Source organism: Cydia strobilella, chromosome 20 (genome assembly GCF_947568885.1).
Source record: "Cydia strobilella chromosome 20, ilCydStro3.1, whole genome shotgun sequence".
NCBI lineage: Eukaryota > Metazoa > Arthropoda > Insecta > Lepidoptera > Tortricidae > Cydia > Cydia strobilella.
Genome location: NC_086060.1, coordinates 12,232,024 through 12,257,668, shown reverse-complemented (window position 1 = coordinate 12,257,668; position 25,645 = coordinate 12,232,024). Strand labels below are relative to the sequence as shown.

The 25,645-nt window shown below is 36.4% G+C and overlaps 2 protein-coding genes across 2 annotated transcripts in view; one reads left to right on the top strand and one right to left on the bottom strand.

Annotated features, from left to right (window-relative positions):
- The window catches only part of LOC134750680 (octopamine receptor Oamb), a 164,995-nt gene that overhangs the window by 24,537 nt on the left and 114,813 nt on the right, over window positions 1-25,645 (top strand). The gene's annotated exons all lie outside the window — the stretch shown is intronic.
- LOC134750798 (uncharacterized) lies at window positions 16,406-16,825 on the bottom strand. Its single transcript, XM_063686042.1, has one exon. The coding sequence runs from the start codon at window positions 16,823-16,825 to the stop codon at window positions 16,406-16,408; it is 420 nt and encodes a 139-aa protein (XP_063542112.1).

The following is a 25,645-nucleotide window of genomic DNA, read 5'->3' as shown; positions in this document are numbered from 1 at the left end:
TGGATGTTATTTCGCTGTTCAATTTTCAACGGATTTCAGTGATTAGATTTTTATATAGGTAATGCTAATTTAAAGTAACATTGTGCGTTTTTTTTTTGCTTTAACATATACAAGTCATTTCTTATTTTAAAGCTTTTAGATAAAAATTAAGTTTTCCTTTCATATTAACAGCGCTCATCTATCTATACTGTCTGTCTATCTGTCTGTCTGTGTGTTCCCTCTTCACGCTTAAACCGCTGAATCGATTTAGATGAAATTTGGCATAGAGATAGGTTGAGTCCCTGAGAAGGACATAGGATAGTTTTTTATCCCGAAAATCATCCCTTAAGAAAGTAAAAAGTGGGGTGGAATTGAGTTAATTAATTAAGTGTCTGCTAATTTGTGTGCATATTATGCTCAAATTGAATAATTGCTATAAGACTTTCTCCAGGCGCTATTCTTACTCTTGCTGGGGTTACTAAGTCCACGCAGACGAAGTCGCGGGCAAAAGCTAGTATAATATATAATAGTATATAAGTATTAGGTATTAGTAAGTATATTCTGTCACAAGTATTTACAATACTTACAAGGAGATTCCAAGCATATATAAATTGTAAATTGTGAAACGTTGTAACCAAAATAAACAATTTTTCATTTTTTCATTTTTCAATTATAGTATATATTTTATGGTCATCTAGTACCCATTGAAATCCTTTCATATGTAGGTTAAACCTCTGCGACATTTATATGTGTCAAGGTGGCTTGCTTTCTTCGCTAGTTATTTGCGCGATCGCCAGCAGTACGTTCGTTATGGGTGTTTCGTCTCTGCTCCGTATCATACCAGCGGTGTCAGCATTTTTATCACCTGTCACTATGCTTGTCACTTTCGCACTCATATACTTGTTAGAACGTGACAGGCATGGTGGCAGGCGATAAAAATGCTACCGTGCTGAGCCCGCAAGTCTGGGGTCAGTCAGGGTTCGATACTTGGACCGCTCTTATTTGTACTCATGATCGATGACCTGGAATCTGTGGTCAAGCATGCTCAATGTTTGTTATACGCTGATGATTTGAAGTTGTGTAGGGAGTAGAGAGTATAGCGGATTGTGTCTCTCTTCAAGAGGATATTACCTCAGTTACTAGCTGGAATATAGCTAATAAGTGCTCCGTGTGCAAGTTTAGTCGGTCCGCCACCCCCCAACCTGAGCAGTACACGCTAGGAACTGAGGTGATCGCCAGGGTCTTTTCCGTAAGAGATCTTGGTGTGACCTTTGCCGAGCGCCTGAGTTTTCACGAGCATATTCGTACACTCGCGGATAGTTATTTTAAGAGACTAGGCTTTGTGAGCCAAAGGGATGATTAACAGCGCATTGGTCAGAAGTAAGCTTGAGGCCTCGTCAATCACCTGGCACCCATACGAGTCCACTTACGCCTTACTTCTGGAAAAGATCCAAAAGGTATTCCTGAGATTCCAACGAAATATTTACTCGCATGCCTCGGATATAATTCCCTAGAGGTAAGGCGCAACAATAAACTGCTGATCACCGCTTGTCGCATACTGCGTGGTGAGTCCGACTGCCCGGAGTTTGTGGCTCGAGTTTTACGGCCGTATGTCCCGGACTTGCCAAAAATCACTATGCGACCGCGAGCGCGTCCACTGCTGGCAGTGCCGGCGGCGCGCACAGTGCCGCATAGAAATTCTATATCGTGCCTTAACGCTGATCAATGCGCTCCTGACATCGGCACCTGAATGTGACTTGTTTGCTTGGAGATGGGCGACTGTGTGCCGTGAATGTTTAAAGTTCTGCGAGTTGATGGATGGCAGGCTGCATGCATTACGAAAGCATTAAATTACACGTGAAACTGTTGGTAAAACTACTGTCACGACATTAATTTCACGCCGCTAATTTCTTAATGTAAATCCCGCTTTATGTTTAACGTCACTTACATTCATTGTCTCGTTATACATTTTATGTGTTTGTATACTGTGTATTTTACAATGTTTAATTTCTCGGTGTATTGGCTTGTCTGTAATGCCGTGTAAATATATTGTTAATAAAAAATAAAAATATATAATATTTATTTAGCAGTCCATATATTTTTACTTATCCCTACTATAAGTAAACAGAATTACAGCACTTATAAAAAGTATTTTAAGCCTTTAAGGCTTTATAAGCAGTTTGCTCGACAGGTAGGCGATCAGATAATGGAGAGATTCAATTGAAGCGGATTATAGGCTTTTTGATTTGATGTCATTTCGCTGTTCAATTCTCAACGGATTTCAATTATTGGATTTAAACTTTATATTATATTATATAAACTATATTTTATTTAAGGAACTAAGTTACTTGTACTTGTAACTAACAATGAGATACAATCTTCGAATATATTATAAAGGAAGAAGTAAAGTTTAGCCTTTTTCTATTATTTTGCATCTCTATCACTGTAATGTTACTTGGGTGATAGAGAGACAGATAACAAAACTTCGCAATATGTCTAACCTTATGTGGTATTTTCTATAAAAAGGGACCTTATTGACGATGGCGCTTACGCCATCATTAACGATGCTCCTTTATAAATACAATGCCGCGCAACGCTGTGCGGCGTAAGCGCCATCGACAATAAGGTCCCTTTTTATAGAAAATGCCCCATATAGTATTAGGTCAGACGGCAGTGACCTAGTCCCAGGTCGCTCGGCTAACTTCCGGCTGATTATACAGGCTGTTACCTAATGGGGCTGTGGGGGAAATTCTGAAACCTAAATAATTTTAATTACTTAACCTATGTTTCTGAATTCCCTTATAGTAGTAGTAGTAGTACTAATCACTTTATTGTACACAAAATAGGTTTACAAAAATAAATTACAGTAATGGAAGTACAAAGGCGAGAACCACCACCACCAGAATTGTACCACCTAATAATAAAATTGTTAAAGTGTAGACATTAATCATAATTGCGACGAAGGACTTTTTTCCTAAAAAAAAAGGCGAGAACAAATTTATCTGAGTGTCAAAACTGACATATACGCTAATGTCTACGTAATTTACTTTCTATACATCTCGCTCGCACTAATATGCGAGTACGAGCGAGATGCATAGAAAGTAAGTTACGTTCTCGATAGCGTTTATGTCAGTGCAAAACTGATGGTAGCCACACTTGTCTATAAAATAAAACTTTGTTATCTGTTTTTGAAGAATAAATAGCTGCAAGTAAAACTCACAAAACTAAACTAAACTACAATCGTTTATATGTTAAGTAGCATATTATTTTAATTCATACAACCCTAAATGATTATAACCTCAAATTCTGTCGGGATCTCTGTTAGCAAACAAGAGTTACGTTGAAAACAAACAGACGAACTACAAATACGGCGTATTTTATTTGTACTTTGTATGCAAATACTACCGAGTTAAATTCGCCGCAGTTATGTTATGCAGAGGGAACAGCCTTCTTGCGCATTAAAAGTGTAGCCTATCCCTACGTTGTATTGTAACAAAAGGTGACGTTACGCTGCATCTTTTCAATTCAATTCAATTTCTTTATTTTTCAATTTAGGCATTAACATAATGCACCTATGAAAGTCAAAAAAGTACAATTGTACAAAATTAAAATTAAACATTCATTCCAAATAATCACAAATCACAACATACATTACAATTTACATACTTAGAAAATACAGAATTATTAATAAAATCAATTTGAGTTACCTATTTACTATTCTTACGTAGGCGAAAACGCGAACGCGAAGCGAAGCGACGCGGCGCGGCGCGGCCGTCCCAAGGCGTTCGCGTTCGCATTGAGAGTCCAGTAGGACACTTCGATAGGTATCAAAGGATTAATTTATCCCGCTCCGCGCCGCGCCGTGCCGCGCCGCTTTGCGTTCGCGTTTTGTTCGCCTATTAGGATTCAGATTGCACCAGCATTACTGCAGCTCGACACTATTGCCGACTATTCCGGGCTGCAACATCGACTTTTTCATTTGCGGCAGTAATGCAGTCGGCAGTAGTGTCGAGCTGCAATGCTGCGGTGGCGGCATGGTTCCATTTTTATCGCCTGTCACTATGCCTGCCACTTTCGCACTTATATACTTGTTACAACGTAGAACGTGACAGGTAATAGAAATGCGACCGTGCTCGTCTGATGAATTCGAACATCACCACATCACCTTTACATCATACAACGTAAGGGTTTGGAGCGGGGGGGGGGGCTAAAAAATTTATTTTACTGCATTCTTAACGCGAACGAACTATACGTTACTTATTAAGCCCGCTCCAGACTATGCGGTGCGAGCTAGACTCCACACTCGCGTTCGCGGCTTCGCGCCGTGATTCGCGCATGAGTGTGGATGGCCCTTTAGGTACCTTACTGACTTACTTGGTTAGGGCGATGACCGAAAATGAGTCATGGCCTGCGTTACTTCGGTACGATATACGATATTCGATATGGTTGTACGATACTTCGAAAATGAACCTACGAACACCAAATAGCTTCGAAGCTAATGTAGTTTGTTAAAATAGGTGTAGCGACTTTCCTCCAATTTCCATAATGAGGACTTGACACAGGTGACGCTTTTAATGCATGAAGCGAATAGTGCACTAACTTAGGGCCGCTTATTAGGTTATACTCGTAGCAGAAATATGTAAGGCGTTTACAGTGTAAGTGACTTGATTATATTGTAGAAAATAATACTGTGTAAGGCATATTTTACGGCTTGAAGCGAATATGTGGTATTTCCTATATAAAAAGTGACCTTATTGTCGATGGCGCTTACGCCATTTTAAACGATGCTCCGATATAAACACATTGCCGCGCGACGCTATGCGGCGTAAGCGCCATCGACAATAAGGTCCCTTTTCATAGAAAATGCCCCATATATAAATATATACATAGACATAGGCATACGGCATACCTAGACATAGAACACTTTTATTCAACATAATATATTTTTTTACAGATAAACCTTAAATTTAGACTTAAAAACTAAGAAATTGAGTTGCACATATAAGAGAAATATTCATGAATGTTAAATAGGAGCTTGCCTCAGCATAATGTTGCATTGTATTTACTACAACAAATTGCTTTAGATTCTAAAGTTTAGAATTATGTTAATATGTATGAGTGTAAACTCTACATGTATTAGAATTTGGACAGAACAATTGCTAGTATGGTGTGTAAGCTGAATTTAATAATTATGTATTGAAAGTATATGAACTTATGATAGATAGATGTGAGTGTAAATATACTTAATATAGATAGAAATAAATAAAGACATAAGGTGCATAAATATACGAACATAATTTATTAAGTCCATCAGATGTTTGATAGATAGGTGGGGCGCTTAAATTTAAAATGTAGGATATTTCTAGTTTTATTTAAAATCCTCTAAGAACAAATTAAATTATTTTCTATGAAAATATTTTAATTTGTGGTTTTTCAAGTAGACACACTACTATTTAAACTATAAACTGAAAAACTCTGGACACTGGAGGCTTTGGTCATTTTTTCCTTCGTATATGATTTATTTTCAGTTTATTTAAAATCTTTTGTAGTTACTCATGTAATTTAACTGATATATAAGTTATTTTTATTAACATACAAAATTACTAGAACAGTCAACATTCGACACATTTTTAGGGTTCCGTCCCCAAAGGGTAAAAACGGGACCCTATTTGAAACCATTCTTCGTTTTCGGAAGTCGGTAAAAATTGCATCTTGGCTTAGCCGTAAAGATACGGCAAGATACTCGTAAACGGCTCCTGACAACGCCTTGTCCTTGTTCAAGTGCTCCGCAGATAGGAACCTTTCCCAGCGACTTTCTTATTATTTACTCCCGATTCCGATAGATGGCGTGATAAAGGGGTATTGATTTACTTAAACCCGCTATCGGTTTTGTGTAAGTTGAGTTTGAGTTTTATTAGGGTAAAAAACCCAGTGTTAAAACGGGACCCTATTACTAAGACTCCACTGTCCGTCCGTCTGTCTGTCTGTTTGTCCGTCTGTCACCAGGCTATATCTCATGAACCGTGACTAGCTATCACAGTTGAAATCTTCAATTTTATGGTTGAGAAACTCAAGTACGGCTACCACCAGTTTGACACTGGCATATTCGCTAGCGTGTGCGTAACTTACTTTCTATGCATCTCGCTCGTACTCGCATATTAGTGCGAGCGAGATATATAGAAAGTAAGTTATGCAGACGTTAATATTCACACCGGAACAAAGATATTTGAATATGTATCATAGTTGGCAGCTTTTAGAGTCTAAAAGCTGCCAACTATGGTCCCAACTATAGTAGTCTAAAATTTAGACTACAGTTGGGAGGTTATTATGGTACCTACCTACATATCTCAAAACACCATTTAAGGGGCCCACTGACTATCAGCCCGCCGGACGATATCGGCCTGTCAGTTAGAACAAAAAATTTGACAGTTCCGAAAAACTGACAGGCCGATATCGTCCGGCGGACTGATATTCAGTGGGCCCCTTACAAAATCACATTCTTTAGAGAATAGAACATTAGGATAATCCGTTTTGGGATTTTCATGAATCTAGTATAACTGGATCGGGCATGAGGGGTGGGGGGAAATGACCGGACGGGATAGTCTTATGTATTTTTCAGTAGGAGTAGCAGAGAATGTTATTGTTTGTCCTTGTCACTGTCCCACATTTTTTTTATTCCCCACCGTAAGTATGGTTTATGGATGCGCTACAAATCTACTCGACCAATCATATTGTCGCATTGCGTATGTTCTGTCCCTCACGGGCGCACGCGTATTGCTGATCTATGTAATGCTAGGTCTATGGACATTTTATATAAATTCCGGTTCATTTGATAACGTCATGATTACATCACGCGGGTCAATGCGCTCATTTTAAACATCGCAATTTGTTTTAGGGTCCCGTTCTTGTGGACAATCACCTCTGATACTTCTGTTTTGGGCTTAGCTACATTTTAAAACACTATTTTGTTTTTTTGACGCAGTGGTAAAATGCGCTACGCATTCCCCCGTCCTGGGGAGCCATTGGGGGATATGTGGGAGTCCCTCCTGCAGCCATCCTCTCCTATAGAGAGGAGGAGAGGAGGTATACCCACTAAAAGCCACTCCGGCGTCACCCGTCGGCGTGAAAGGTACTGAGTCTCATCTAGACGAATCAAGAACCTCACAATTGGGAGTCTCAGAGCGTTTTCACGTTAACCGATCCGATATCGGATGTAGGATCCGATACCCGCGTAGTCAGGGCGCGGGGCGCGCCCGGGCGCCGTCTTTAGCGGTCAGGCACACTACAGCATTGTGCCTACACATACGCTCGCAAACAAATATTATCGGTCCGACAGCTGACGGGGGGCTCCGACAACATGGCTGAATTTATCGGAAGCGCTTTTCCGATATCGGATGTCGGGAGGCGCCTATGACAAAAACAGCTGCAGGAGAGGGCCATTAGCATTAAGTCCGCCTTTTTTAGGTTATTTATCGTTTTTTAGTTATCATTATTTATTAAATGTATAAATAAATACAGAAAAACACATAATCTTAAATTTTACTTCCTTACAAATAGTCTTTGACATTAAAATGTATTATACCCTTAGAGTTTTGAATGATTCACGGTTTGTTTCACTAGACTTATATTGACCGGGATATAGACCGTGATTACCTTTTGTATTATTTGTGAGCTCCTGATATTTCGACGCAGTTACATGCATCATGTTCACGGGTGACTGAAGATAGCGGGTAAAAAAACAAAACACAAAAAGGGTGACAAAAGGTAATCACGGTCAACATCCCGGTCTAGAATAGCTCAAGTCTAGATCATACCCTTATATAGAAATCACTTTATATTATATAGAAAATCAAACAAAGTGTCCCGTTTAATTATGATGAGGAAAACTCCAGAAAATTACACTAAAAAGAGAATTATTAATACCAAAATAAATGCCCGGGCAATACCAGGCCCGTAAATTTGGCCCGTGTTGGTCGCACCGAAAACATTTAACATTTTTTTAAATAAATTAACACCGCAATTTATCACCATGGCCGTTACAACTGTCGCCGGGCGAAATAATGAGCATGTTATACACCTTTTTTAAGGGTTTTGCCAATTTGGGCCATTTTCTAGCTTTCCTACACGTAGTTGTGGCATCAATTGGTTACTCAGCGTACTACGTAGGCGAACAACACGCGAACGCGAAGCGAAGCGATGCGGAGCGGGGTGAATCAATCCATTGATACCTATAGAAGTGTACTACGTGGGCGAACTCGTTGGGATCGCGAACGCCGTTGGCCCGCCGCGAGTTGTTCGCTGACATAAGACGCAGCGTTACATGTTTAATTTAAACCGTAACGTAGCCGAGTGTTTTCTAATCGTTTGCATGATGCGACCCCGAAATCAAAACTGTAATAAGTAGTAAATCTTTTTAACAAACCTAAATGACAATGTGACAGATAAGGACAATCGAATTCAAAAAGGATTTCAGTATTCGGATCCGGACCGTTCTTCCAGCGTGAAACGTCCTTAATCGTGCAATGTTTCTCGTATGTGTCATTGAAAATCTTATCTTCTTCTTTACATCTTCGTACCCCCCCCCCCTTTTTTTTTTTGGGAATGCACTTACGCACGGTGTGAGGGACTCGCCGTTCCTTTTCCCTCTCTTGGCGAGAGGGGGGGAGAATTGGCCCTACCCACTAAACCCACTCCGGCGTTTCACCCTCTTGGCCGTTCGTGAGGGCGCACTGGGATCGATAACATTCCATCACGGCGCCCTCCGATCTTCTTACCCCCTGCTGGGATGTAGTGCTCGGATCTTTTTCTTCCACTGACTCCGGTCCTGGGCAGTTTGGGGAGCCCCCTCCTACCCCATCCCCAATATACCCAGCCTCTAGCTCCACAGAACGGCGCCAAGTAGATTTAGGGCGAACATGTTTCCGATTAGCCATCTTTCCAGGTTAGGGCCACTTTGGATAGGTGGGTGTCAGGTTTCCTGAGGATATGCCCAATCCAATGCCATTTCCACGTCTGGATCTCCTTTTATAAAGTGTAGATTATAGAGGATGAAAATTATGAGTGTGCCTACTAATCAAATTTTTTTATAAAATTGAATGTTAAATTCGTAAAAAATATTTATTTATTTATTTTATTCTACAAAAGAAAACCTTACAGTACAAAAGGCGGATATAATGTTATAAGGCATTATCTACCAGTTAACCTTAAGGCAAAGCAAAGAGACCATAAGTGAATATTATTGCTAACAATTTCATAAGCCAAATTAATTAAACGCGCAATTAAAACCGTGAGTACAATTTTACAATTTTTCCATTCTGTTACTGATTAGGACTTAGAAAATAGTTTTTTTCTGTTTCTGTATGAAATCGACATCCGCCTGTTTAATCACTTATATCAAAGATAGATATAACTCCGTAATAGATGGATACAGTCTAAGGAAAAAACGTGCCTCGAAAATCAAGAAAATTTGATTCTCGTTCAGAGGGCGCTACTAGTTTTGGCCTACAGTCGTATAGATGGCGTTGACGGTTTCGTTTGTTATTTAACAAATTTAACGCATATCAGTGAAAGAACATGGGTCAAAATCATCAAAATAATTAATGCAAATAAAAAAAATCATTTATCTATATTTAAATACATTTTATCGTATTTTTACAAATCTTCAATTTTAGTTTTAAAGTGTGTCGACAGATGGCAGTGAATTTACTGGGGTTACAAAATGTACTATGACAGTACCGCTCTAGTATAAGTTACTCTATGCTTATATATATAAAAAATATCGACGTTTCGTTGGCAACACTAAATAAATCTTGACTGAAAAATAAATTTAACTAAATCCATGATATTATACTAAACAAACAAAATTCCTTTTCTTATTTCTTACATAATTAACATAATTCACACAAAAGGGAACATCCTCATTCAGCACAAAAGCTAATCCAATACATTGTGGATTTTCCCTGTGCTTTGATGATATTACTTACTAGAAACCCACGACTACAATATGAATTATGTATGAGTATTACGAAAGATAATCTTTAATCAAAAGGTCTCTAAGAGACAGGTGTTTGAGAGACTACCTATATGTATTACGTGTGTATTACATTACAATTATTTATATAGAAATACTGGAACTAATTTTGAGACCCGACCAAGCAGAAGGTTATATAATGAATATTAGCTAGGTACGATCGTAATTCTGATTTAGAATATTAACCCTTTATCTACGGGGACTTTGAACACCCAGGCACCGCTCAATACGGGCATGTATTGGCGAGAGTCAGCGGTTTGACATAATTTTACTTACTTGTAACTTTGGAAGTACTGCAGATATGTGCTTGAAATTTCACACACACATTAAATATAATATGTTTAGTTAATATCTAATCACTTGGTGTATTTATATGCACAAATATTTCTTATTTCACACTTAATATTAGTCACTAAGAAATTGAAGAATTTTAAGTTACTATTAGCGAAATACTCAAAATCAAGTTTTAAAGTATTAGTTTATTATATATGTAACACAACTACATACTTAAATGATGATAATTATTGAAATATTGCAAAAAATCAATCACTTAAAATGTCGCATAGAAACAATTCTCTGCTACTGACGAATAATAGTGATGTGCGCATACCGATACAGCTGTCGATATTTCTGTAAGTACGGGATAAAAGCTCAGCAAGTTATATTTTTAGCAAAAAAATATTATGTTTCAATTTTGTAACTATTTGGACAGAGAAAAGTGAAAAAACTAAAAATAACATTCAAAACACCCACACGTGTCACTCCTACAACAAGTCGATGAAATATAAAACAACACTAGGACCGCCATATTGAGTTCAATTATTTGCGCTTCTGCAGTACGGGTGTCAACCCCAGTTGACAGCAAAAAGCGGTAATTTTAAAAATATGTTTACGTCAGAGCCATCTACCGAAACATTATGATATTTTTTTCTTTGTACCTATATTAATCCCAATGCATAATGTGACCGCTATTACCAAGACACAAGGTCTCGTTTTGATTAAAAAAATATTGAACATGAACATATCTTCGATCAACTATAGTTGACACCCGTACTGCAGCGGTGTTGCCTTACTGGCAACTCTGGTTGACACCCGTAGGTAAAGGGTTAAGCGTAGCAATAGGCTTGAAATGCAAGAACTATTCACCTCAGCAGTGAGAACATAATTATATTAGATGTACAAAGAATGTACTAATATTAATAAATAAATATTATAGGGCATTCTTACACAGATTGACTAAGTCCCACGGTAAGCCCAAGGAGGCTTTGTGTTATTGGTACTCAGACAAAGATATATATAATATATAAATAATTAAATACATAGAAAACACCCAGACTCAGGAACAAATATCTGTGCTCATCACACAAATAAATGCCCTTACCGGGATTCGAACCCAGGACCATCGGCTTCACAGGCAGGGTCAATACCCACTAGGCCAGACCGGTCGTAAAATATTATATTCTAATCATAATACGTATATAACCAACCGCGGGTATGAGATATATTCTTAAATGAGAGAAAATATACCTACAAATTGTACGTATACTTTGGAATTCGTATACTTCAAATTGGAATTACATTAAACATTTCCGAATGCACCTCCAGTGCGACTATTCGGATCGCCTGACCACTTTACCGCACACGACTGGTAAATTGGTAACATAGAGTAACTTATACTAGAGCGGTACTGTCATAGTAAATTTTGTAACCACAGTAAATTCACTGCCATCTGTCGACACACTTTAAAACTAAAAATAAATATTTATAAAAATACGATAAAATATATTTAAATATGGATAAATGAGTTTTTTATTTGAATTAATTATTTTTATATGATTTTGACCCATGTTCTTTCACTGGTATGCGTTAAAATTATAAATACCAAACGAAACAGTCAACGCCCTCTATACGAATGTAGGCCAAAACTAGTGGCGCCATCTGATCGAGAATCAAATTTTCGTGATTTTCGAGGCACGTTTTTTCCTTAGACTGTATCCATCTATTACGGAGTTATATCTATCTTTGTTGGTAATCATTATTTTTAGGGTCCCGTTTTTACCCTTTGGGTACGGAACCCTAAAAATTAATTACAACGAATTTTATATAGCTTTCGATCAAGTTAACGAGTTAAAAACATTCGTAAAGGCAAACGTTGCAACGCACACGCAACGTGTGCGTGATAAACGGCAGGCGATAAAATATATCGCTATAATATCGTTTATTTATCGCAATCAAACGGAACGTTACCCTCACTTTACGTGATTAAGGTTTGTATCGGCCTCGTGGGCTATTTCGCACTTCGAAGCGCACCCGGGTAAAGCTACTAGCTATCCTGAAAAAAGTCTAAGGCATAAGAGACAGCGATAACAACAAAATAGTGATGTACCGACTATGGTTTTGGCCGACTAGCCGACTCATCGCCAATGATGGCCGATTAGACGGCCGACTAGTCGGCTAGTGGGCCAAGTTCATAATCGTTACTTCCCGATAAAGGTTAGTATGGCCACTGCAGTAGCTTTGTCTAAGTTCGGGTGCATCCAAAAAACAATTGTTTTGCTCCATGCGTCATCGGTAATGGTTGCTAAGCGGACCCCAGGCTCCCATGAGCCGTGGCGAAATGCCAGGACAACGCGAGGAACATGATGATGGCATTCAATGTTTTCAAATTTTTTTATACAAATTTCAGGATTAATATTACAAACAAATACTCACGCCATTACATAAAAAATATTGACCAGGTTAGATTCCCGGTTATATATGAGTTTAAATTTTTTTTTGAATGTCATTATTCTTAAATCTAAAATCGACGCCATGGTTCCTAATAACAGATTTCGCGATCTCTCATAGTTTCTGACCTCTCTACTGACCCATTTGGACTGATCACCCTGTATACGCTTGTTTGATACAAATAAACATTCATTCATTCATTTCTTCAATCATTCATTCATTCACGCACGACTATCTACTTTAATTTGCGTGTACTAATCAGCGTAAATATAATAACAACTTGTTAGGTACATTTGAATCGCGCTCCATGCTTCGCCGATTTTTTCGATCCTACTCTATCTGTATTCTATAATTTTTTTATCATAACCGAAGCTATGTATCACTCGAGTGTGAACCAGTGACCTCGTAGTAGACTATTTCGCACTCCGCTGCGTGCCCGGGCAAATCTTTTAGTTGCTAGCAAGTAGGTCCAAAGCATTGGAGATAGCGATTACATAGCATCTGTACCTATCTGTTTCTGTGGAACACTTATGTCAAAAAAGAGGCACATATGGCGACCTTATGAGGTATAGAACATTAAGTACAGCCGGCTGAAGCCCGAAGAATATGGGCGTTCCTAGATTCAACAGGCATTAATAATGAACACATAATTAATGTTATTAACGGGTCTGACGCGATTAAGTTTCTTTATTTTACCTTTTTTCGACGTTTCAGCTAGGTGGCACTAGCTGTGGTAAAAGGAAGACTGACGTCCCAGCAAAAATAATGAAATTTATTCGCGTTAGTTACACTCGTCCTGTGCCTCACGGAAATTTTGTTCATAATATTTTTTGCAATGGTACAGTTTTAGCACCTCTCAATTTAACCCAAGCCTACCATCACTACCACATCATCTTGTAACTTGCACCAAACAAAATGTAAGACATTTTTTATCAATTTACGCGAACAATGTCGCCCAAAGAAATATATGATGGCCGCGTGCTAAATAGACAGCGCGAAATATGAACACGTTTTCATGAATTTGTAAGATACGGGCTTTTGCTCGGTGGCCTTGTTTACTTTTAATATAACCTGGATACGGTTTTTTGATAGTCATTGGTGTTGTTTTTACAAAGTTTGCTAAATATGAATGTATGTTATGATATAATTTTGTATACTGTAATACGATTTTTTTTATGATTACTAGTGATCCGTTTAAAAACTATATTCACTATTGATCAACTAAAATACATAAAAATCTTGAAGCACTTACAGTAAGTAAGTAATTTTATTCTTTATTGCACCACAAACCAAAAAAAAAAACAAAACAGATTAAAAATAAGTACCAGTATATAAATAAAGGTTAACAGGCGGTTTTATCGACCTCTTTCAAACAACAGAGCAGGATATAAAGAACAAAAAAATATCAAAAAAAATTAAGGAATAAGAAAATTATTACTACACATACTTATTCTAACTAGATAAATATACCTACAAACTAACTAGGTAGAAAGTTTCAGGAAAAATACCTATTTTGGTTATGGTTAAGAATTTGAATCAAAGTAGAATACTAAAATAATTACATAAAAAAATCACATTGTTTCAGTTTCGTGATGCAATTTGAAATTTTATTGCTTATAATAAAAATTAAACAATAGTAGTGATTCAAAATTAAAAACAAAATATTGCTTCCAACTGGAAAAACCAAGCCACAATTCTCACGAAACGCCTCATCTCAAGTGAAATGATAAAAGCCTTCAAAAACACAGTATCGCAACGCAACATTACATCCGGCTTCGCGACATTACCGCCATTTCCTCACTACGCTCGTTTTCTCCGTAATCGGGTAAAGATGAGTCTTTTGTGCCTTTTATTTATACAATTTAGACAGTGGCAGTGGATATGTAAGATCCAGTACTTCAATATTTGTCGCAGCAGGTGCGGACATGAGCAGCGGATGATATTTTGATTTAGCGTCCATATACAAGTTTCAATAATCTTGTACAAAAAACTCGATCTCTTGAATATGTTTGCTGTGCCCTATAGAGTGTCATGTTGTATACAATTTTAGGTAATAGGTTAAGATACAATGTGATATGCAAATAAGATTTTGAGACGATATATTGTAATAATTGTAATAATCTGATAATTTAGCAGGTTGGGTCAAAAATAGTTCATAAATTATAGTAAGTACCTTCATTTTCAAATTTTCTTTGCAGTTTTACCTTTATTTAAAAATACGTATTAGGGACATTCATTGATATATTCATTCATTCATAGCGGCTACGTTAAATTTATTGTTTTATTTTTTCGGCTTCAATCATCTTCATATTAACGTTTTGTTTTTTTAAGTCACATAAAACGTTAGTTAGTAAAATATTTTCACACGGTAACAGTTATGTACGTACCTTTATAAAAATAAATGGTAAATTGAAGTTGAAAATCATAAAATTAAAAAAGTATGTAATATTTTTACGTCACTTTTTTTATAAATTATACTTAACATGACAATAAATCTTTGACTTGTGTTTTTAAGTATTCTATTTTAAATAAACAACTTAGTTTGCATATACATAACTTTGACATTTGTGCAAATAACGTGTTGCACTTTATTTTTTACTTTGACTATTAGTTCTGCCGTACTGTCCTTAAGCGTTTACTGCGGTTTTACTATGTTTCCTTTATTTACACCCCATCGGACAAAGGAAAATATATCAAAGGAGGCTTATTCGATTATACTAAGAGGGCTCAAAATTGTTTACACAAAAAGATAATAAATTAGGAGAAAAGGTACACAGAGTGATTCAGGAGAGGTTAACAGGATCGACATCGCGCATTCAGTGGGTGGTAAGCAACTGCTTCGTAATAGAAGCCTTGTGTAGGGTATGGGATAATTTTTGGACACTTTAGCACCCTTTTTGGACAGTTTAAATTTTTACTAGACTTATTTGACAGGGATATAAACCGTGATTACCTTTTATATTGTTTCCGAGCTCGATTATGATTAATCACGGTCCCTTCGCCTTTCTTCCTTTCCTTTTTTCCCTATTTCTTTTATCGTTTTTCTTTCTTTTGCTTTTTTTGGTCTTTTTATTACTTATTTATTGTTATTTTCCGGTCAGTTATATCTAGTGAAACTAACCGTGAATCATTCAAAACTGTAGTTGAAAATTTAAAAGATAAACTATTTAAAGTTTTTAAAACTAGATATAAATAAGTAAATAAAATAAATATTTTGGGACATTCTTACAGATTGTCCTCGCCTCAAACCACGCAAAGCTTGTGCAGTCGCCATCAGATATATCGGAGCGGCCGAGGTGTTCACAATATCTGAACGTGCACTCTAGCGCCTTGACAATAGAGGCGTGTTCAGATATTTGTGAGCACCTTGGCCGCTCCGATATATCTGATGGCGACTGTACTTTAGGTACTAGGCGACGATACTTACCCATGACTCAGGAACAAATATCCGTGCTCATCACACAAATAAAATGCCCTTACCGGGATTCGAATTTTCTATTCTATTAAGTTTAGACAACAATGGCCACAGCAAACGGTACCTTTGCCCTATTAGTGAAATCACCTTGTTTTTAATCAATCAATAATTTATTTTGAACAAATAAGTCCATAATGTGTTAGTAACATACATACTAATACTTAAATCTAGAGTTAGTACAAACATAATAATTATTAAAACAAAATTTCACATAATGGGGCATGTAGCTGCACCCAGTGCTTCAGCCACGGTGAGTCCCACCGGTCGGCCAACGTGCAGAGGATGGCATTCGAGCTGGCGCGCCATCGCCTCAACAGCGAGCTACACCGCTTCCTGATGATCGCGTGGAAACCATCGATCCGTCCCTCCGTGAACATACCCGATGCGCTACAGTGTCGCGGCAGCCCGAATACCACCCTGTACGCGTTGTTGTACTGTACCCGCAGAGCGCTGTATGCCCGCTGCGTATAACTGATCCATAGGCTGCACGTGTAGAAGGACTGGCAATATGCTTTAAAAAGCGTAGCCTTCACCTCTTCAGTACATCGTGCAAACCTACGAGCCAGCATATTGCAGCGCACCGCCAGCGCTCTGCGTTCCCTCTCGATATCCATATTGTCACACATGTCTTCAGTGACCCAGTGGCCCAAATACTTAAAATGCTTAACTTGTGCCAAAGGAGTTCTGCAAAGAGTCACAGGGGGCACGCTGTAATGTTTAAAAAAAAATTAAAATAATCTCTTCGATAATTGTATCGTCGTCCTACAAGTATTATACTTATAATACCGATCGATGCTCTGCTTTACCCATGACAGGTGTCAAATTTAATTTAATATATGTCATCAGTCGCAGCCCAGCAGTATGTACAGCAGTTGGGCAGTGCATGGGACTTATATTATATAGACTGAATTATTGTTATTTATTAGTACTTGGTATAAAAAATATTTTATGTAATCTACACTCATCTCGAAAATTTACTTACTTACTATATATATATATATATATAGTCCTCCACATCGATTTCGATGACAGCGACCTCAACAATCAAGGTTTTTCCCTCTCATAAGCTCTTAAGTGGCTGGCCAGGTCAAACTTGCTCTTAAAAACTCTTGCCCAAAGCTATATTCTACTCGGAGTTAGCAGAGGGTAAGCGAAAGCACGGCGGTCAACATCTTCGATACTTACTATACTATATACATATATATATTACTTTAACATTTATGTTTTTAGTGTAAAATAGTTGCTGAAAATAGCTGTTCTGGTGGTAAGAATATATTTCAATATTTTTCCTCTCACAACAAAAAATAAAAGTATTTTTACATTAAAACCACTGTTTCAAGTTCTGTTCTTTGAAACATAATCCGACCCAAACACAAATTAGATTAATTTTTCCAAGAAAATACCTAATTGCTACACAGAAAATATGTTTTATTTAGTAAGTATAAAATTTCATTTATTATTTGATTAAAAATGTCTAGAGGTCATGAATTGCTTTTTGTGAAAATAGATAGAAGAAACTTTTTTCAGAAAACGCTTAAGCTTAACTTATGTAAAACACACTTTAAGCTGAGTGAGTCAATAAGGTACCTCCTAGGACCCTTCCGAGAGAGGGCAACTACTGTCCGCGCGCCAATTCCGTGCATTCGGAGGTCGAGGAAGTGGGGGGGTGTGCGCCCCGCCCGTACGTACAAAATGACACCACTCTGTCATGAGTTGACGCCCAACATTCCTAACATTCCTCAGCAGTGCACGGAATTCGCGCGCGGACAGTACACGCTAAAGTACAAATGAAATAAAATTTAGTAAATTTTTATCGCGTATATATCTTTACTTGAAAATAATTGTAGTGTATAGCTAGCCTTATGAACCGATTTTGCATGTACAACCAGCCTTAAAGTTTATAGTCTATGATTGTTCATTATTTTTAGTATGTGGGTATTTTTGCACTTTATAATTTTTCCTCAGTCACCCGTTGACCACGAACGCTGTAAAGGGTTCGAAACGTCGGGATGTATTATAAATTCAATATACGCGATATAATCCGTTTTCATAGTTTTATTTCATGACGAACTATCGCGGTAACCGAAGACAATATTAATAAATCTATTTAATTTAAATCTTTACTTCTCTGTCCTGCTCTATAATTATTTAGAGGGGGCTTTATCATACACATAGTGTTCTCCTTGCCTACCAGTCTCAATAACCAGGATGATCGTCAGGGTCGTATCAAAACCATGACAAAATACGAAATTAGAATCGAGCACCTGAACAGAATTTAAAATGAGAATCCCGCTCTGTTTATTTGTTTCTGCAAAGGCCTAAGGGTCTTTCTATATTAAGTATTTCGATTTTAAAATTCACGGTTTCTATTGTTATTTTAATAAGCTATGTTTATTTATATCATTTAAATCTAATGCTTAGAGTGTACGTCTGTTTTTGATATTTATTCCAAAAACTTTTAGCGTTCGATTTCAACATCGGCTTACCAATGTTTGTTATTACAATGGATATATAACTAAAATAAAACAATATACCTTAGGATATTCACAGTCAAACATTGTACAATTTTGAATCTTAGTCCATCGCAATAAGGGATATACAGATTGCCTTTAGCCTGTATTTTGGCTTTTATTGAAAATGGTTGGATGAATCGTGCCGCAACGTAGCTTCGGGGGATTAACTTAGTTTGGGGCTAGTTACGTAAAAAATCGGCCAAGTGCGTAAGAGTTTAGGGTTCAGCGTTTTCAACGGCTTATAGAAACCGTGGAAACCAAGACTTGAAGTCCAATGTGGAAGATTTTCTATAAAATTCTATTCTTCCCTTTTAAATCTTGCGTTTGTTCAGATACTGATGATTAGTTTGGGAGACCGGATATCGCCGCTATACTTACTCAAACTTATCTGCAACACTCATTTGATGACAACAACACCCGTATTCCGAATGAAAGAAAAGCGACATTTCCATCCAATGATTGTTGCAGATATGAGGTTGAGTAAGTATAAATAATAATAATAAAACGTTTATTTATTTAGATAACAAAATCAATTTTGTTAGTATTCGTAACTCACTAGTTTTATGTTAGTATAGCGACGATATGGTTGTCTCAGGGGTTGGTTGTCACAGCAGACATAACAAACAATTAAACCAACGAATAAGTTCATCTCCCGGTGTCGGAAGATCGCAAGAGCTACTTCTTTACGTAATAAAATGAGTCGATTGAGTCGACCATTGAGTCTGAAACTAAAAAACTGAAATTAATAATTACTGAAATTAATAATTGAAGGAAAAAATAGAAGGGAAGCGTGGTAGCGGTAAAAGGCGCACATCATGGACTGGAAATATAAGAGACTGGTTAAAAGTGAAGAACATAGATACACTAATTCGCATGACTGAACATAGAGAGACATATAGACATATGGTCGCCGACCTCATGGACGGAGATGGCGCGTGAAGAAGAAGAAGAAGATAGAGTCTGAGCGCGTGCTACGGCGCGTGCCATTATCAGAGACAATGGTACACAATGGGCGACCGCGTGCACAAAAGGAACAAACGCTTTTGTTTAACAGATTACCGTCTACGACGAAAAAGTCATTTTAAAAGATGCAGACTATATGAATCTTTGTTATTTAAAAAAAAATAGTGCATGGAGTCCCTCCGCGCGAAAGAAGTGAAACTAGCATCAATTACCCTACTTTCGGGAAATTACCCTATTCAACTTACTGGTCACACTCTTGTTCCAAAGTTTGATAATTTATAAAAAAATTAGCGTAAACCTCCTTCATGGTTATGTTCGCCTGGTACATGTATTGTATATTCAAACAAGTATACAGAGAGAGAGAGAGAGAAATAGAGAGATAAGAGACACCATGCTGGTCGAGCAAAAGTTAACTTTAGTGAGTTAGTAATAGAGTATAACATTAAATTATCTATGGTAGCGTTAAACGCTTAACGCAACCTTGTTGGAAGTCTCATTAGAAGTTTCACTTCAACAAATGATTATTGAATTGAATTAGAAACTGGTAGCATCACACTTTCCGAAAACTATCAACCTTATTTTGTGGCATGCCTGCAAAAGTTTATATTAAACTATTGAACAGGAACCAATCATTCCGAGTATAAATAACCTCCAGCGATAACTCCCGCTGTACACAAATGCATACACTAAAACGTTAGGTTACTCTCACAGTAACAGAAATAGCGGGAAAGTTATTTCGGTTTCTCAAGACAGATTTGTGTAACGTAAAACTACCCAAATACTCCAATAATAATGTTAGTAAATAACCCACCCAAAATATTTTCATGTAAAATGTTGCCAAGACAAAACCATAAGGCTCGCACTGTCAAAAAGTTATCAGATATCTTGTAGTCAAGCTTCTAACTACAAGCCCTAACTTCACAAACTACACGTTAGTCAAAATATTAAACAATTTATCAATAGAAGACGAATTTGCTAGTAAAAACATCTTTAAATCAAAAATTAAGAAGTTGCTATTGGGTACAACGCATGACTAAATAGGTAATATAGGTAAATATTGTATATATACAGCTTACACTGTGTTAATGTGATATAAAAGTATGTATTAACCTTAGTAATATAAGCTAATCATTAAATTTAGATTAAGGTACTAACGTTGAAAATGAGTGCATCATTTCGCCGTTAAACGCAAGTTTGGCGAACCTATTATAAGTTTAAAATGAACCATACTTAAAAAAAAAAAAATGTGGCTTGGCCGTTTCGCTACCGTCACATGGACGTAAGGTGAAAAATTGATTCACTATTCATTATTTTTTATTATACAATAGTTAAAACTATGAAAAACGGATTATATCGCGTATATTGAATTTATAATACATCCCGACGTTTCGAACCCTTTACGTCGGGATGTATTATAAATTCAATATACGCGATATAATCCGTTTTTCATAGTTTTATTTCATGAGTAACTATCGCGGTAACCGAAGACAATATTATATACAATAGTTGTTGTAGTAACGAAACGGCCAAGCCACATAATTTGACTAATTTGTGAAGTTAGGGCTTGTAGAGTTATAAGCTTGGCTCTGCAAGAGATCATGACACTTATGGTTTCGTCTTGACAACATTTTACATGAAAATGTTTTTGGTGGTATTTCACTTCTTTTTGTAAGTTGCTTATGACAATCTTCCATCCCCTGATTTAAAGGGTTGGGGCTAATTTACTATTAAATTTCACCAAGAATCGCTAACGCTTCCGCTTGCTCTGTGCGACATGTTCGCCCTCGAGCTATTCTGCTTGCGCTCATCTTTTGATCGTGGTACCATTCAAATGAAACGGAGGCTTCCTCAAATACGGTACTTTACAACGAACAGTTGGTAAACCGTAAATGCAGAGCAACAAATAAATTGCTATAAAATAGGAACTTTTAATAATACAGTGGCCCATTTTAATATATTTAGTAGTAGTAAATCACTTTATTGTACATGAGAATTGAAAAAAAAAAATTTGATAAAAATTATATTTAATATGTCACACGGAAGTTTTGTTTCTACAGTTAAACCGATTTTTTGATACCTGACCTAATATTCATAAACATTGATTCTATTGTTTTTTGTTTACAGGTAAACTACAAGTCAAACTCCCAAGAAAGCCTCCCTAAAGTACTCTACACCGAAAAAAAAAATGCAAATATATATCAAAGTTTCGTAAGTAAAGTGATACCAGCATGGAAGTTTTGGAAAATCCCCGAATTTGCGAACAATACCGAATTGCTTATTAGTAAGCCGATCTTACATGTTGTTCCGATCGCTTCACGAGGTAACCGCTCATCTGACCTGTATAAGACGTGGAGATCAAAAATAACTGCCTCTAGGTATGCGGCACACTACCACAGTATGACCACTGCCACAGAACAAATAATAGTACTAGCTACAGAAGGTTCACTCTCTAACAAAACGTGTCTATTACGAGAGATAAGCGCGAGCAGGAATCCGTTCCGTATGCGCGGCAACTACTACTGCTAGACACCATAATTGGTGTGGGCCGCATGCACTTGTAGCGACGCGACGAAATCGCGGAGTGAGCCACGCCTGACACTGATCATGCTCTGTTAGTGCTTGAAAATGGAGGCGACTAAAGGCGCTCTGAATCATATGTTTATATTTTAAATTGTATTGTTTGCATGCTTGCTTGCCGCTTCCTTTATTTTAATTAATTAAATTTCTTTATTTGAGACAACATAATATATGGTCCATAAATTTGTTACTTATAGCTTATATCTTATGTTAGTAACAACAACAGCAGTAACCTAATATAGTACATTTCGATGCTAGTGCGGAAGGCATGTCATTAGTTCTGAGATATCTCGCCACGAGCCGCAGGCGAGTGGCAAGACTCGGGACGAGTGAAGAATGACATTTCCGCACGTGTATCGAACGACGTTTTTTAATACAGTTGCGAAAAAATAAGAAAAACAACAAGTAAGGAATTCGAAACTTTTATATTATTAATTCTGTGACATCATTGACATTGACATTATGAAGAGGTGTTTTTTTAGCTGGGTGTTATTATTATTGAACCCACTTCAATGAATTTTTTTTTTTAAATGCACGTTCTATAAGACAGAAACAACTGTAAATGTATAACATTGTACTATTATTACCCAAATATCGTTAATTACGATTATTTGTATATCGTACATTTATAAAAACAATATCGAATATTGCCTTTGGAAACTTAAAGCAGAAAGAAAAAACGCCTCTTCTTTGACAGGCGTTCCGTTCCATTCAGACAACTTATTAAGAACGGTTTGTCAATATTCAATATAAAAAAAATAGACGTGTTATAATGATGAAGAGGTAAGTAACAAAATATAAAATATCTATATTTTTCGTATTCTTACATTAATAGTAGGTTTTTATGTTGTTTTTACGTTTAAAGGAAACTAATATTAACACTCATCAATAAGTAGTCATGAATTGGAACAAGAATAAATTTAAAAAAATTGGAAAAGTAAAAAGCACTAGTTCGCGAAAACCAACTTTCCGCACGCTAAACGTTACGTTACGTAGCACTTTTTGAGCAACTGTATAAAAAATATTGCATGCCTATCATAGGGTAGCAAATAAGGGCTACTATTTCTTTTAAGACCACCGATTGTATCAAAACACTATGTTCTAGCAATAAATATATTTCATTTCATTTCAAGCTGAAACGGAGACCTTCGCTAATGCTTCGGTCAATTAAAACATCAACAGAAGCCTTGTTTAAAAAAATGTTAATTAGCCCATTATAAATCCCTAGGCGAGTGCCGATAAGCAACGAATAACAGTCAGGATTAACTTGTATAATGCCGCATTGGCGGCCATTAATTTAGCTTTTATGGAACTTTATGTAACGATTTATCTTCGAATGTTAGTTCAGGAATTAGGTTACAGTTGGATTTATCGTTATTCCTGAAACTTTGATCTTTAATTATTCGATTTTTTAATACACTAATTGAGAAGGGATTTAAATTTTCTCGAGCAGTGGCGTAGGGTAGGGTTAGAGCCGGCGTAGCTTTGTTTGACGTTTATAAGCGCATTGTAATATGCCTACTTGGAAAATCAACTATCTTTCAGCCCAATTCAAACGATGCTTATAAGATGTCACACCGTTAAGATCTGTCAGTGTCAGAAGTGGCATTTCTTCCCCCAAAAACTTTGACACTTACATCTGTAAACAGACAGGATTAACTTGTAAAATGCCGCATTGGCGGCTATTAATTTAGCTTTTATGGAACTTTATGTAACGATTTATCTTCGAATGTTGGTTCAGGAATTAGGTTACAGTTGGATTTATCGTTATTCCTGAAACTTTGATCTTTAATTATTCGATTTTTTAATACACTAATTGAGAAGGGATTTAAATCTTCTCGAGCAGTGGCGTAGGGTAGGGTTAGAGCCGGCGTAGCTTTGTTTGACGTTTATAAGCGCATTGTAATATGCCTACTTGGAAAATCAACTATTTTTCGGCTTTCGGCCGATGCTTATAAGATGTCATACCGATAAGATCTGTCAGTGTCAGAAGTCACATTTCTTCAACCAACACTTACAGATCGGTATCGTATGACATCAGTGTTGCAAGTATAGAAATAAAACTTTTTACTTTAACTTTAAAATAAATAAATAAAAATAAAATAAAAATCATTTATTTCAGGTCTTAAAACCCCATGAGATATATGATATTTACCAGTCGCTTTTCGGTGAAGGAAAACATCGTGAGGGAATATTATATAATTATAGTCGCAATGTCACTAATTAATTGTTATTAAAAATTGTTAAAAAAAAAATGTTATTTAAAAAGTTGAATATCGCTACTAGTACCCAAGTAAGCTGAATTAATTACGAAAAACCTCGCAAAAAAGGAAATTTCATTAGTATTCATCACTGAAATAAATTTAACGAGGATGACTGTGTTTATAGGTTTGACTTTTAATTACGTCGTTACTGCTGAGGCCATTAATTTGATTAATATTAGTGATTTTGCGTACAGTCACAGTGAAAAGAGTAGTTTTTCTGTCACTCCAAAAAAATGTGGTCGTTCTTCAAAAAAAACTGAAGTAGCACTCACTACAATAAAATATGGCTTTTTCCCTATTTATCTACTGGAACTAAATATGTAATATAATATTAAATTTTTATTAAATGTTAACCGGGCTTACTATGTTATGTGATGTGTTATTTCTATTCTTCCTGTTGTATTTTGTATCTTGTACCTAAAAAAAAAAAAAAAATACCCACCCTACCTATACCTACTTTTGTATTTATTTTTCTTTAAATGATATATTCTGTTAGCTTAAGTTTCTCGGTGCATTGGTATTTGGTGTAATGCCGTTTAACCATAATTGTATTCAATAAATAAAATAAAAATAAATAAAATTGGTTAATAATACAACATTACACCCATTGTGACTAATGGAAAAATATTTAATCAGCAAACAGTCTAATTATTGCCATGTTAGCCTGGTATAAGCAATATTAACTGCATCAATAAATTGCTCTGATATTTAGATTAAGGTAATATTTGTAAAACTTGACAAATTAAAAGTACTTGTTGCTAGGCCTATCTGAATAAAGAATATTTTGATCGACTTTGTATGTGTTTCTTAAACTCTTTTTTTTATTCTTTATTAAAGGGTTTTTTCGAGTAAACGAATATGTCGCCCCTTTTAAACTCTTGTAATTTTTAATCTTTGTATTTTTACATGTAAGTAAAATGTATAATTTTGGTGCAATAAAGAATATTTACTTACTTAATCAGTAGAGAATTCATTATTTTCCTCTGGATACAGAAACAACAAACACAATGTCTTTGCACACATCAAATGCCTACGAGTACAAATAAAAGCAACGCCTTGTTCCAGTGTAAGAACGAACTACTCTTTTCACTCTGGCAGCACAATTATACGAATAATC